The sequence below is a fragment of the Rana temporaria genome, chromosome 5, assembly GCF_905171775.1.
Source record: "Rana temporaria chromosome 5, aRanTem1.1, whole genome shotgun sequence".
NCBI classification, from domain to species: domain Eukaryota; kingdom Metazoa; phylum Chordata; class Amphibia; order Anura; family Ranidae; genus Rana; species Rana temporaria.
Genome location: NC_053493.1, coordinates 165,817,320 through 165,831,714, shown reverse-complemented (window position 1 = coordinate 165,831,714; position 14,395 = coordinate 165,817,320). Strand labels below are relative to the sequence as shown.

General features: G+C 42.5%; 1 protein-coding gene across 1 annotated transcript in view; it reads right to left on the bottom strand.

Annotated features, from left to right (window-relative positions):
- LOC120940454 (maternal DNA replication licensing factor mcm6) overlaps window positions 1-14,395 on the bottom strand; it is a 206,464-nt gene that overhangs the window by 102,408 nt on the left and 89,661 nt on the right. Inside the window, exons 8-9 of the mRNA XM_040353332.1 lie at window positions 5,596-5,737; window positions 2,759-2,900 (exon numbers count right to left, since the gene is read on the bottom strand). Coding sequence (XP_040209266.1) covers window positions 2,759-2,900; window positions 5,596-5,737 — 284 coding nt within the window. The remainder of the gene's footprint in view (window positions 1-2,758; window positions 2,901-5,595; window positions 5,738-14,395) is intronic.

Sequence of the window (14,395 nt, the reverse complement as noted above, 5' to 3'; positions counted from 1 at the left end):
GGTCAAATATTGTCCGGTTTCTATTAAAAATCAGCCGATGACGAAATTGGCCATGTGTGTACTAGGCTTAAGAGAATAGTTATCCAGATTTTTATGAAATTTTAGTTTAGATTTCTGTTATGACACTATCCCTAACCTTTGTCTAGCAACAGGGATTTTCCAGTGGGCAGACTCCCGGGGTCAGAGAACCTGTTGGATGATTGTCTGAGCCAATCTTTTGCCAAGAATGTATGACAACTGAACTTGCACTACCTGCAAAAGAGTTCTATACCTGGGAGACACCACAGATTTACTTGACTGTCACAGAGAACACCCTCCTGACACTCTGTTTGAATACGGATTTAGAAGTCATCAGGCTATAGCACAAGATGCCTTTTCAATCCAAATGGGATTTTCAACTAATTTGTCCATTTCTCCCCACTGCATAATGTAACCAGGATTAAACACTATTGCAGCAGGGATGGACTGGCCATTGGGACTACAGGGAGTTTCCCGGTGGGCCGATGGCTCAGTGGGCCGGCTTCAGTGACAGCAGACCACCGCCCCCCTCCACTCCTGTCTCTACCTTTCCGCAGCGCTCACCTCCTCTCCCTGCAGCGCTCACCTGGGGGGAACAGAGAAGCAGGGGGAGGACCAGAGCAGCAGGGGGGACGACAGAGGAGCATGGGGAAGGGGACAGACAGCTGACTTAACAGCTATGGCCTGGGAGTTTCTCACTTCTGCCTAATCTTGTCCCATAAGGGGGGGGGCACCAAACTGATTCTTTGCCCTGGGTGAAATAATGTCTAGCTTCCCCACTGGTACTGCCTATAAAAGTACCAGTACCAGCCGCTCTACTCTAATAAAGTAGAACGGCTAGTGAAGGGGGAGAGGGGGCTTGGGTGACTGGGGGGGGGGTGCAGGAGTTGTCCGGCCGCCATGAGAGAGACCTGTCAAAGTGGGCCAGTCTGGATGAAGTCCAGGGCCAAATTTATGTCCCAGTCCAGCCCTGTATTGCAGCATCATCTTTTTGGTCCAGGAGAGTATGGTTCCCACTGCTTCTGAAGATGTGCTGTGTTTCCACCTTGGCATCTTCCACATAAACAGATCTGCTGTCATTAGGGGAGTTATTCTATCTCAATCCCAGAAGAATGTTTGATGGCATGGAGGTTAAATTAACAGATTTATCCATCTGGGTGTTCCACACAAGGTTGTGGACATTTTGTTGAAGGCCTAAATGGTGTCCACAAATAGCACATTTTCAATTATAGGGGGCGGGGGGAGAGAAACAGTTTGCCTCAGATTCAGAGGTAGATTAATTCTTCAGTCTTGATATTCTGATCTTTCTGGATTTGTGTTTAGACAGGGGTCTAGGATATCAAGCTATAAAAAGTTCAAATTCCAGCCTTTTCGGCCCTAACCAGCAAAAAGTGGGCTTTTCACTCCTTGGTGGATGAGTTTATGAAGGAAATCTTAATTGTGCCTCAAAAAATATCAAGGTCTGTGATCTTCCGCTGTTGCAAAGATTGAAGTCTCCTCGGTTTCATCCTAGAGAAACAGGTTACATTTGACATCCCACATTGAGGGTGACTTTTCTTACAGCCATTACCATCAGCTAGAAGGGTGTTCGAATTGAAGCCTTTTTGGCTCAGGAGACTTTTTCAAATCATACACAAAGTAATCTTTAGGCCTCAACTTCCTTCCTGAAGTGTCTACTCTATTCCATCAGGACTTGGAGTCAAATTTGACCGTCCCTTCCACAAGAGGCAGCACAAGGTGGTGGTCATCCACTGGATATGGTGGTACAGATTATGGCATACCTGCTCGGGGATCCTTCCATTGGTGGAGAATCTCCCATTTCTTCCAAAAGGTCCAAAGAAGGGAGCGTCTGCATTGTTCATGATTATAGCCTCCTGGCTGATAAAGACCATCCAGATGGTATACTCCTCCAGGAAGGGTGGAAACATCTTGGTCCGCCTTCACCAAGGTCTTTGTGGAGATTTGGGTAGCTGCGAGCTGTCAGTGTCTATTAGGCATTTGGTAGATGCTTCAATCCAGGCACTCACTTTTGTGTCGGCCATTCTGCAAGCCTCTCATATTTCTAAATACAACTGTTTCCTTGGCATTCCTTTGGTCTGGAATTATATTTTATTTATTCTCTTTCCCTTATTTCTAACGACTAGCTACATTCCTATAGTATGCCAAGAAAAACAAAATACCATACATTTTCCTCTCCTAGCCAATTCCTATTGCAGAGGATGTCTTGGAAAAAAATCAGTGAGCCAGTCAATCACAAGTAGGAAATACATTTCTAGGGAAGAGCTGTATACCAACTGAACAGGAGGCCTGCCAGGTTGATATAACGCATTGAATTTTTACATTAAAAAAAAAAGTGGCTGCATGTTGAAAATATTTTTTTTTTTGCCAGGGGAAATTTTTTTTTTTAGGATTCCAAGAATTAGATAAGCACCTGAACAACCACAACATACAGGGATATACAAGGCAATACTGACATATAATCACACATAGGTCGGACTTGATGGACTTGTGTCTTTTTTTCAACCTCACCTACTATGTATGCATTCATGTATACAACATGGCTTATGTAGCAGCTATACTTTTTTTTTTTTTACAAAAGTGGAGTTATCCTTTAAATTTACATTTTAACTTTATGCAAGATAAAACACTTTGGATTTATTCTCTGTATGAAAAAGCCCAATGATGCTTCTGCCATCAAATTCTTTTGTGAGAGAAAAAAAAAAAAAAAAAAATGTTATACATTATCTGCAAGCATTAGAGCTCCAGCTTCAATCACAAACTCGTGCGATTCTTCATCCTTTACAACAGCAGCAGTTAATCCTGCAGCACTACTAGCCTTTCCACTAGTGTACACTGCTCTAGGACTAAACTCTTCCACGTGTCTGAAATAAAATAAGAAAAAAAGGTTTTAAAATGTGCAAAAAAAAGTAAATATAGCAACCCAAAATGTAAAATGATATATATATATTTGTTTTTTTTACACGACCACGTGATACAGGCAACCAACCGGAGGCCAGCAGACGTAATATTTTATTAAATAGGAAATCACTTTGTATGGTTTGGCTGCTGTAGCCCATTTGATCACTGCACAGCTCACTGAGTGATAATAAATGGCTTCAGCCAAACACTAACCATGAGTGAAAGAAAAGTTTGTATTATCATTAATATTCTCTGAACAATGGCCAAGAAAGCTTAAATTATGCCAGGGTATGTAAACTTATGACGACAACTAATATATATTGTTTTTTATTATACACACACACACACACACACACACACACACACACACACACACACACACACACACACACACACACACACACACACACACACACACACACCTCACGTGTCAGTATATCTTTTCATGTGACAACACTGAAGAAATTACACTTTGCTACAATGTAAGTGTACAGCTTGCAGAAGTGTAAATTTTCTGTCCCCTTAAAATAACTCACACAGCCATTAATGTCTAAATTGCTGGCAACAAAAGTGAGTACACTCCCAAGTGAAAATGTCCAAATTAGGCCCAAAGTGTCAATATTTTGTGTGGTCACCATTATTTTCCAGCACTGCCTTAACCCTCTTGGGCATCAAGTTTACCAAAGCTTCACAGGCTGCCACTGGAGTGACGACATCACAGAGCTGGTGGATGTTATAGCATAGACTTTGCGCTTCTTCACCTTTCGTTTGAGGATACCCCACAGATGCTCAATAAGATTTAAGTCTGCAAAATAAGGGTTATGTACTGTTTTGACAATACATATATTTTTTGATTGGGGTTTTCACTTTATTATCTATACATATTACGTATGAACGTGATTTGAGCAAGGTATTCCACAGTTTTATGTTATGGTGTATGCGCACATCTATTGGACTTTATTGTGCGCATATGCGCATTGTATCACAGTTAGAGACTGCACATTGAGGGTTACGTATCAATAATAATCTTGTTGATTATATATTTATTATTATTTTGGATTGTTTTTTTTTATACTTATATACTTTATTCTTTTCACATATCTATATGCAAGTGATTTAAAGCGGGAGTTCACTCGAAAAAAAATTTTTAACATTAGATTCATGATCATTTTGTCTAGGGGAATCTGCTAGTTTTTTTAAAAACAAAGCAGTACTTACCGTTTTAGAGAGCGATCTTCTCCGCCGCTTCCGGGTATGGTCTTCGGGACTGGGCGTTCCTATTTGATTGACAGTCTTCCAAAAGGCTTCCGACGGTCGCATCAAACGCGTCACGAGTAGCCGAAAGAAGCCGAACGTCGGTGCGGCTCTATACGGCGCCTGCGCACCGACGTTCGGCTACTTTCGGAAAATCGTGACGCAATAGATGCTACCGTCGGAAGACTGTCAAATCAAATAGGAACGCCACACCATACCCGGAAGCGGCGGAGAAGATCGTTCTCTAAAAACGGTAAGTACTGCTTTGTTTTTAAAAAAATAGACGATGAATCTAAGGTTGAAAAATGTACATTTCCGGGTGAACCTCCACTTTAAGTAATTTTGTTCACAGCATTCATGAATTTTTATATGGGGTAAGCGCAGTAGTATATGTCTACATATGCAAACACCTATAAACCTTAAGTCTGGAGACATGCTTGGACAGTACATCACCTTTACCCTCAGCAAGGCAGTGGTCGTCTTTGAGTCGTTATGTTGGAATACTGCCCTGCGGCCCAATCTCCGAAAAGGAGGGGGGCATCATGCTCAGTTTCAGTATGTTACAGTACATGTTGACATTCATGGTTCCCTCAATGAACTGTAGCTCCCCAGTGCCAGCAGCACTCATGCAGCCGCAGACCATGACACTCCCACCACTATGCTTGACTGTAGACAAGACACTTGTCGTACCCTTCACCTGGTTGCCGCCACACACGCTCGACACCATCTCAACCAAATAAGTTCATCTTGGTCTCATCAGACCACAGGACATGGTTCCACGACTCCGTTCTTTCTCTTCTTTCTCTTCTTGTTTTTAATATGCTATGGAATGTTTTTTACCAACGCCAGAACAGTGTACTATAAAAATTATCTATATATGTTATTTTCAATGTTGGTAACATGTTTTTTTGCTATAATATAGACACTTGACTGGATTTTTTACACACCCCGGAGGATGGAGATTGGATTCTCTGAAACGTTGGGTGATCTATTAAAATTCATGTCTTGTATTATGATTAACATCTGATATAAACTCATATGCTGAATTGTATACATTCCATTAATGCACAATTTTATAAAATTTTCATTGTTTTTGTACTTTATAATACATATTACATATTCTCCGAAAATTTGTTTATACGCGAGTGCCTTTAAAGTCCAATTTAGGGACAAATCCCTCTTGTCAACACAAAAGATGAGAAACAGCTACTAGACTTTTCCAACTCGCATTGCTATGTGTGCACTTCATGTGACCTAGGGCTTTGCGACGCAAAAGTAAAAGCGCAAGTACAAGGAATGGTGTGGTTTTAAGATCAGCATTCTGAAAAACACTAGCTATACAGCTGTGGCAGTCAAAAGCCAATTTTTAGTGAAAAAAAAATAAAAACAAAGTTTACATCTTACTTGAGAAACTGGCTTTTTGATGTACTTGGGTCCCCAACAATGCATACATTGATGTCTCCCCTCAGAGCAATGCCTTCCATTGTAGTTTTTGGAACACCTCCAAACAGCATTAAAAGGACTCCTCTTTTAATTTCATCATTACCTTTAACAAAATTAGAAAGAATATATTTAAAAAAGTTACTGAAGACAGCTTTAAAATGAAGAATGGTCATCAGTTCATTAATTGTATGATTATAAAATATGAAACTTTTTTTTTTTTTTTTTTTTAAAGATTGCTTATCACAAGCTGTAAGGACTCAATTTTGGGTAGTTACTACAAAATCAACCTGACATTTTAGAATTCAAATTTGATTATAAATCAGATGTAAATTTAGAGGCAAAAATGTCCAATCGCAGGTACACTAGTGAAGAGGCCGACACGTTTCTGAGCATGACAGATGAGAGTGAAGAGGAAGTTACCCAGGGTCAGAATACAAACCGGTAGACAGCAGCAGCATCCAGACAGATGGCTCTGACAACGTAGTAGTAGTCCCTGCCAAGGTCAGGCATACTAAACCCTGTTCTGTTGAGGTGCAATAACCTTAGGGCTCTTGTATAGAGCAAGCTCATCCTTCTGGTGAACTGGCAAGCACCAGCGGCATAGTACATCCAGCACTGCAGTATCATGTGGTGATGAGGCGAGTCCCATAAGTGCAGTTTAAGCTGATGCGGTGGCTAGCACAAGTAGTGTCCCACAGCCACCAAGAAGGAAAACACAGGCCCGTAGTACCATTCCTATGCCAATCGTATTTGGGAGCCCACCACTTCTGCAGCACCCATACTTCCCACCATTTACTGACCAAAACAGAATTATTTTACGTCACTTGTTTTTTTTACTTGCCATTTTTCACAGAAGATCTCCATCTATTGTGGACCAAAGCAACTTGCATGCTCAATTTGGTGGTGCAGAGTTTGTCAAATAGGTACTCAGGTTTGCAAGATCTTTTAATGCAGGCCATAAGAGTCTGTAGCCATTTCAGGCAGAAATACATCACCAGTGTTTGGCTGGCTGAAATTCAGCAGGAATTCCACCTGCCTATAAAGCGCCCGATTTGTGACATAACCACCAGGTGGAACACAACTGCAGTGGCCACACATGCAGCAGAGGACCATCAACAAGTACCTGTGTGAGTATGGCTCAAGGCAGCTCGGCTTTTCTCCCCCCCCCCCCACACACCAATGGCTGTTAATGTACCATCACCATTTGAGGAGACAAGGTTGGTGAGCCGTGACAATGCATGCATCAGTGACAAACCCTCATGTTCCTGCTTGAACACACCCTGCATGGCATTATGGACAGGGCACCTAAGGCAGAGCATAGGAAGACAGACTTCCTTTCCTCTCAAGCCTGCTTTATGCAGACACCATTCTTGCGAGGCCACAGAACACAAAAAGGGGAGGGAGGAAGGGAGGAAGATTCTGTCAGTTTTGGAGGCATATAAGACATACGTCAAACCTTAAGAGATGATTTTCAATCCTCAGAAGCCTTAGGAGTAGTACATGGCTGGAAGTAGGAAGTTATAGATACTGTAATCTTCAGTGGCCTTGAGGACTCCGCTTCTCATGCCTCTACAAACGTGCAGTGCACGGGCTCCCCTTATTCTTTAAATCATGTGAAAGGACACGAGAATTTGTGGCATCAAGGCAAAGGATCATTCTTGTTTGGCAACCCTGCTTGACCACCGTTAGAAGGGGAAGGTCTCGGAATTTATCCTGCCCTCCCAGAGGGAGCACAAGATGAAAGATTTAGAGGAGTTTATGCAACACCTTTCCAGACTCTGGTAGGTTACAATCTCATGGGAAAGATAGTTTTGAGGCTTACATTGGTCAAAGGAGAAGCAGTGGAGAAGGGGGCCTCAGTGATGCTTTTCAATTTTTTTTTGTCCCAGGGCTGTCAGTTTCAAGATGCCATCTGCAGCATCTGCATCATATGGTGGATTATCTAGGGGCGAAAACAGACACGGAGAGCTTTCCAGTAGACGATCCACTCTGGATTTCTAGTTCATGAGATTAGACCACTGGCCAGAACTTGCCTTATATTCAAAAGAGCTGTGCTTTCCAAATGCGCATTCAGTGCTGCCAGAAGTTTTGTGACAGATGAAAGAGCGCGTCTGTCCACCGGCTGAAATTTGTCAAAATAAATCAGTCCTGATTAGCAGCAGCTATTAAGCCCTTGATGCCTAGATTAGGTATCAGAACCATAACAGTCCGATTTGTGCTGGCTGAAATACAACATCTGCCTGTGTCTTAAATTGCCTATTCTTAAAAAGAACCATTAAAATGTGCATCAAATCAGTGATGTATTTACATAGTGGGGGTTATTTACAAAAGGCAAATCCACTTTGGACTACACTGCAAGTGCACTTGAAAGTGCAGCCGCTGTAGATCGGAGCCATGATTAAGCACTAATTTGGAGTGTGAAACGCGTAGGCTGTTATTCCTGTTTTCTGCTTGTTTTGTAGTGCATTTTTATTCATTTTTTACATTAAAGACAACCTTATGATTTTTTTGGAGTACGGCTGTACATCCCCTTTTTTCCCTTCTTTCAATCGCTGTAGATCGGAGGGTGACATGCAAGGAAAATAAAACAGCATTTTAGCTTGCACATGATTAGATGAAATCAGCAGAGCTTCCCCTCATTTCAGATCTTCTGCTTAGATCTACAGCGGCTGCACTTTCAAGTGCACTTGTAGTGTAAAGTGCATTTGGCTTTTGTAAATAACCCCCAGTGTGTCCTAAAAAAAGAAAAAAAAAAAACACATTTTATTTTCTGTCAGATTAAAGCCAACTCTGCATTCATATTAACCTAACCAAAAAAAAAAAAGAAAAGAAAAGAAAAAGAAAAAAAAAAAAGGGTTTGATTCTGGAAGTGTTCCATATTCAGTGTGCACTAGGGATGAGCTTTATGTTAGAGTCGGACATTGCCTGTTCTCCGAACAACTTTGGGTGCTCGCTGCAAATTCGAAAATCCGCGGAACATCCTTTTAAAGTCTATGGGAGAAATCAAAAGTGCAAATTTTAAAAGATTAATATGCAAGTTATTGTCATAAAAAGTGTTTGGGGACCTGGGTCCTTCCCTAGGGGACATGTAGCAATGCAATTCAATGCAAAAAAAGCAGTGATTTTAATAATGCTTAAAGTGAAACAATAAAAAAGTGAAATATTTTGTACCTGGGGGGGTCTATAGTATCCTTGTAAAATAGAGCATGCTTACCATGTTCATAACAGTCTCTGCACAAAATTATATTTCTAAAAAAAAAAAAAAAAAAAAGTCATTTAAAAAACTACTCGCGGTTATAAATGAATTGTCGGGTCCCGGCAAGCTAAAACTAAAAAAAAAAAAAAAAAAAAAAAAAAAAGAGAAGACCGCATTTAAGTCTGGCATGAATATCAAGGGGAACCCACGAGCAAAAACCAACCAAAAAAGAAAAAAGCGTGGGCCCCCACCCCCCCCCCCCCCAAATTCCATATCAGGCCCTTTAAAAAATGGCGTGGGGTTCCCCCCAAAAATCCATACCAGACCCTTATCTCGGCATGCAAACTGGCAGGCTACAGGAAAAGAGGGGGGGGCGGACGATAGAGTGCCCCCCTCCTGAACCGTACCAGGCCACATGCCCTTAACATGAGGGCAAGGTCCCCATGTTGGTGGGGACAAGGGCTTCATCCCCAGAACCCTTGCCCGGTGGTTGTGGGGGTCTGCGGGTGGGGGGGCTTATCGGAATCTGGAAGCCCCTTTAACAAAAGGGGAACTCCAGATCCCGCTTCCCCCCCCCATGTGAACTGCTGCCAACTGGTACATTGTACCCCTACCATTTCACCAAAATAATATAAAAAAATAAACATTAAAAAAAATAAAAAAAAGTGTCAAAATGTTAAAAACCACAGGAGACAGTTTAGGACAAGTTCCTTATTAATTTCGTAGCAGCTTTTTATTTTCCCCGCGGATCTCTTGAGAGAGGATTACATAGTTGGAACCTTTATTATTTATTTTTTGATTTTTAAGAAAGGACTTGTCCCAAACTGTCTCCTGTGTTTAACATTTTGACACACTTTTTGTGAAATGGTAGGGGTACCAATTCACGTAGGGGGGCCGGGATCTTGAGTTCCCCTTTGTTGAAGAGGGCTTCCAGATTCCGATAAGCCCCCCGCCTGCAGACCCCCACAGCCACTGGGCAAGGGTTGTGGGGCTAAGGCCCTTGTCCCTATCAACATGGGGACATCCTCCTCATGTTGAGGGCATGTGGCCTGGTGCGGTTCAGGAGGGGGGGGGCACTCTTGCCCCCCTCTTTTCCTGTGGCCTGCCTGTTTGCATGCTCAGATATGGGCCTGCTATCGATTTTTGGGGGGAACCCGCCTTTTTTTTAAATGGTGCAGGGTTCCTCTTAATATCCATACCAGACCTGAAGGGCCCCATATGCAATTTGGGGGGACCCCCCCACCATGTAGTTTATTTTTTTTTTTTTTTTTTGGTTCAGGGTTCCTTTTAATTTTCATACCAGACACAAAAAGGACCTGGTAATGGACCCATGCTGTTTTTTCCAAATGACTTATTCATTATAGCTGCGAGTAGTTTTAAATTACCTTTTTCCTTTAGAAATTTCATTTTGTGCAGGGACTTCTCTAAGCAATGGAAACATGCGCTACTTTACAGGCATACTATAGACACCCCAGGTACGAAATTTAAAATGAATATTTCACTTTTGTTTCACTTTAAACATTAAAATCACTGCTCCCAAAAAAAAAGGCAGTTTAAAAAAAAATAACCTTTAAAATTGGCACTTTTGATTTTTCATGTTAATGACCCATAGGACTTTAATAGTGTTCGCACACATTTTTACAGTAAATGGAAAAATAATAAAGTGCAATCTGCTTGCTAACCCTCTCACAACTACAGACATTCAGAAAGCCTGAAAAGGTTAAAAAAATCCATAAAAAAGGTGTACTTCCTCATAGGGGTGCAACGGATCGTCACCGATCCGTGATCCGAACGGGCCACCCCGTTCGGATCGGCACACCCCGCGATCCGCGGAGCGCTCTGGAGCCTAGGCCTAGGAAAGTCCCCGGCTTCGGCCTAGCTCCGGAGCGGCGGCCAGTCTGCTTGCCAGAGCCCAGCGTGACACGCCTCCCCGGGGAGGCGTGTCACGCTGTGCACTAGCAAGCTGAATGGGAATGTTAGCAGTGAAGCACTGGTGTGGGAGGGGGGGGGGGGGAGGGGAAAGAAGAGCACGATAGCAATTCACAGGGGTGGATTAAAGAGGAAGCAGGTGAGGCTGTTTGGGACTTAAAGTACAATCTTGATGTTTTTACAGCAAAAAATATATATATATATTTTTTTGCTGTAAAAACAATCAAGATTGTACTTTAAGTCCCAAACAGCCTCACCTGCTTCCTCTTTAATCCACCCCTGTGAATTGCTATTGTGCTCTTTTTTCGGATCAGCAAAAAAAAAAAAAAAAAAAAAAAGTTCCTTTTTTTCATTGGTCCAAAATATATATATATATATATATATATATATATATATATATATATATATATATATATATATATATATATATATATATATATATATATATATATATATATATTTATATATATTTATATATATATTATATATATAATTTTTTTTTTTTGGACCAATGAAAAAACGGACCCTTTTTTTGCTGATCCGAAAATGATCCAATCCGTGACTCCTGATCCGAGGATCGATCCGTGAGTTTTTTGATCCGTTGCACCCCTACTTCCTCACTATGAATAAGGAAGCTTTTTTGGGGTAAATTGTATTCCAGTTTCTCCCTCAAACTGTGGTCTTGACTTTCATATGTAAATTTCAAAGTTCAAAGTTCTAACACATACAATGTCTTGGTATAAAATGCCTGCCTGCTTTATCCTCCAGCTGACTGAGCAGGACATGTCCACTTAGCACTCCGCACTGACCGGGACCTGACGGCCAGATATTAAATTGCATCAGTTCTCAACCCCCCCACAGTGCCCGTCACATGCATGCGACTCCCCAGCACATTCTGACAGGATGCACTGAAATGCTGGATGCTGGATGCTGAAACCACAGAAGGCTCAAGAAGCGCCGACTAAAACTGCAGCTAAAAATGGCAGCATCAGCATCCCCCCATACAGCATGCTCACATTGACAGCTGCAGCTCCGGTCTCCTCCTTCCCTATCAAAAGGCGAGCCCCTCTCTGACCTTGGGGTGACCCCCCACTGATATACAGAATGCGACAAATCGCTCTGAATTATTCTCCATAGATTCTCATGCCGTGTACACACAATCAGATTTCTAATGGAAAAAAATCTGAAGGAATTTTTGTCGGAATTCCGATGAAGCCAACTTTCATCAGTCTTGCATACACACTATCAGACTAAATTCCAACCGTGCCAAAAACATGGTGACCTAAAACACTACGACGAGCCGGAAAAAATGAAGTTCAATGCTTCCGAGCATGCGTTGACTATTCTGAGTATGCATGGATTTTTCGTCCGATGGATTTCCACACAGACGATCGGAATTTACTAAAGTTTTTTTTCCCCCATCGAAAATTTAACATGTTCTATTTTTTTACACCAATGGAAAAAGGTCCAATGAAAAAAAACTATCGTGTACATGGCATTACAGAATACCTCAGATAATATCACAGACAAACTGACAAAAAAAAAAAAAAAAAAAATTCATGAGGTAGGCCGCCACACCACTATCCTTGAACAAAGGGTGGATGAAATGGAAGTCATTACCACCGGTTCACCCTTCTATTAGTCTCCTTCTTGAGCCATCCAGTTCAGGGATGCATTGTCAGTTATTAAATCAAACTGGCGCCGAAACAAATCGTACCTTAGCACGGCTACGGCCCACTTTCTGGCTAAAGATTTTTATTTTAAATGATTGCATACTTTCTCATGGTCGTTCAGCTTAGGTACACAACAGGGTGTTCTTCCGACTTCGAAGGGACCCTACCATTTAGCCAAGAACTTGCTCTCAACAGTGGGAACACCAGGACCCTGTCACCAGGTGAGAAAACACGGAGTTAGGCCCCCCTCTTGTATATTCTCTGTTGGGCTGCTTGAGCCTGCAGCAAGTGTTCTTTTACCATTGGCATTATGCCTGCAATCCTGTCCTGCATTTGAGCGAAATGCGCAATGGACACTTTTGTGGGGTGTCTGCTCCCCGCCCCCCCAGGTTTCCTTGGCTACGTCTAAGAGTCCCAGAGGGTGTCTCACATAAAGCAACTCAAATTTAGAGTACCCCGTAGAGGACTGGGGAACCTCCCTGATGGCAAACATCAAGTATGGAACCAGGAAGTCCCAGTTTTCCCCCCATCTTTGGCAACAACCTTTTTTTAACATGCACGTCAAGGTTTTATTGAAGCGTTCCACCAAGCCATCAGTTTGAGGGTTGTACATGGAGGTTCGCAATTGTGTCGTCTTAAATGACTTGCACAACTCCCTAGTTACTCATGACATAAATGGGGTGCCCTGGTCTGTAAGGACTTTCTTAGGGATCCAACCTGACTGAACACCATGAACAGCTATTTGGCAATGTTCTTAGCAGATGCAGTGCGCAAGGGAACTGCCTTGGGGTAACTGGTAGCGTAATCCCTGATTACAAGAATATGCAGATGACCGCGGGCAGACTTAGGGAGTGGGCCGACCAAGTCCTTGGCAATCCTCTCAAAGGGCACTTCAATAATGGGTAAGGGCACTAAAGGACTTCGGAAGTGGGATAGTGGTGCTGACATTTGACACACAGGACAGGATTGACAAAAATGTTATATCTTTCTGTATCCTGGGCCAGTAAAACCTGCGCACCGCTCTTTCCGTGGTTTTCTCAACCCCTAAATGACCTAGCAAATGCCCATGGGCAAGTTCCAACACCACTTGTATGGCTTAGGGACCACCAACAATTTTATCATTTTTCTCCCCATACACAATACAGTAAATCCTCATTTAAATAAGGAAAACTGGGCCTGTCCTCTGGTTCGAAAGGTACATCATTTTTCACTACTCCATTTTCCCAGGCCCTGGCAAGGTCAAACTCTAATGTAGCCTCAGAGTCAGACAGCTGTCCACCTTTACTGGTTGTGGGGACTTCCCCAGGCTCCTCCAGCTCCCCCGCCATAACCGAGAAGGGAAAAGCCAGAGAACCCTGAGACGAGTCCCCTGAACCCACATTGTTGGCCAGGATTTCTGGCTCGGCCACTGAGTCAGTTACTGCGACCGGGTCAGGACGATCCCACAATTCCCAAGACTTAGGGAAGTCCCTACCAATAATGGCCTTGTGTACCAAGTGGGGCACAAGTCCGACCAGATGGGTCACTGTACCCAAGTCAGTTTTAAAGTTAATAGTGGCTATAGCATACTCCCAGATATCCCCATGTACACAGATCACAGCTATCTTTTAGAATGAAAATTCACAGTTTCAACCATCTCAGCTTTAACCAAAGTCACAAGACTTCCAGAGTACAGAAATGCCATAATAGGCTCATCATTCACAGTCATTTGGCACATGTGATTTCCTACACTTGGCACTGCAGCGCATGAAACAGCAGCAAACAGACTGCCTTCTATAAGATACATCACACTGCATGTGTTCATCTGTCAATGAACAGTTTGCTGCTACATGTCCCAGTTCGTGGCAACAGAAACAACTGATGTTGCCCACAGGCAGTGGTTTCCCATTGTTTGAGATGCCAAACTTCAGTCCCGGCACCAAAAATCCTCCCCCCTATCTCCCTGCAATACTTACCACCCACT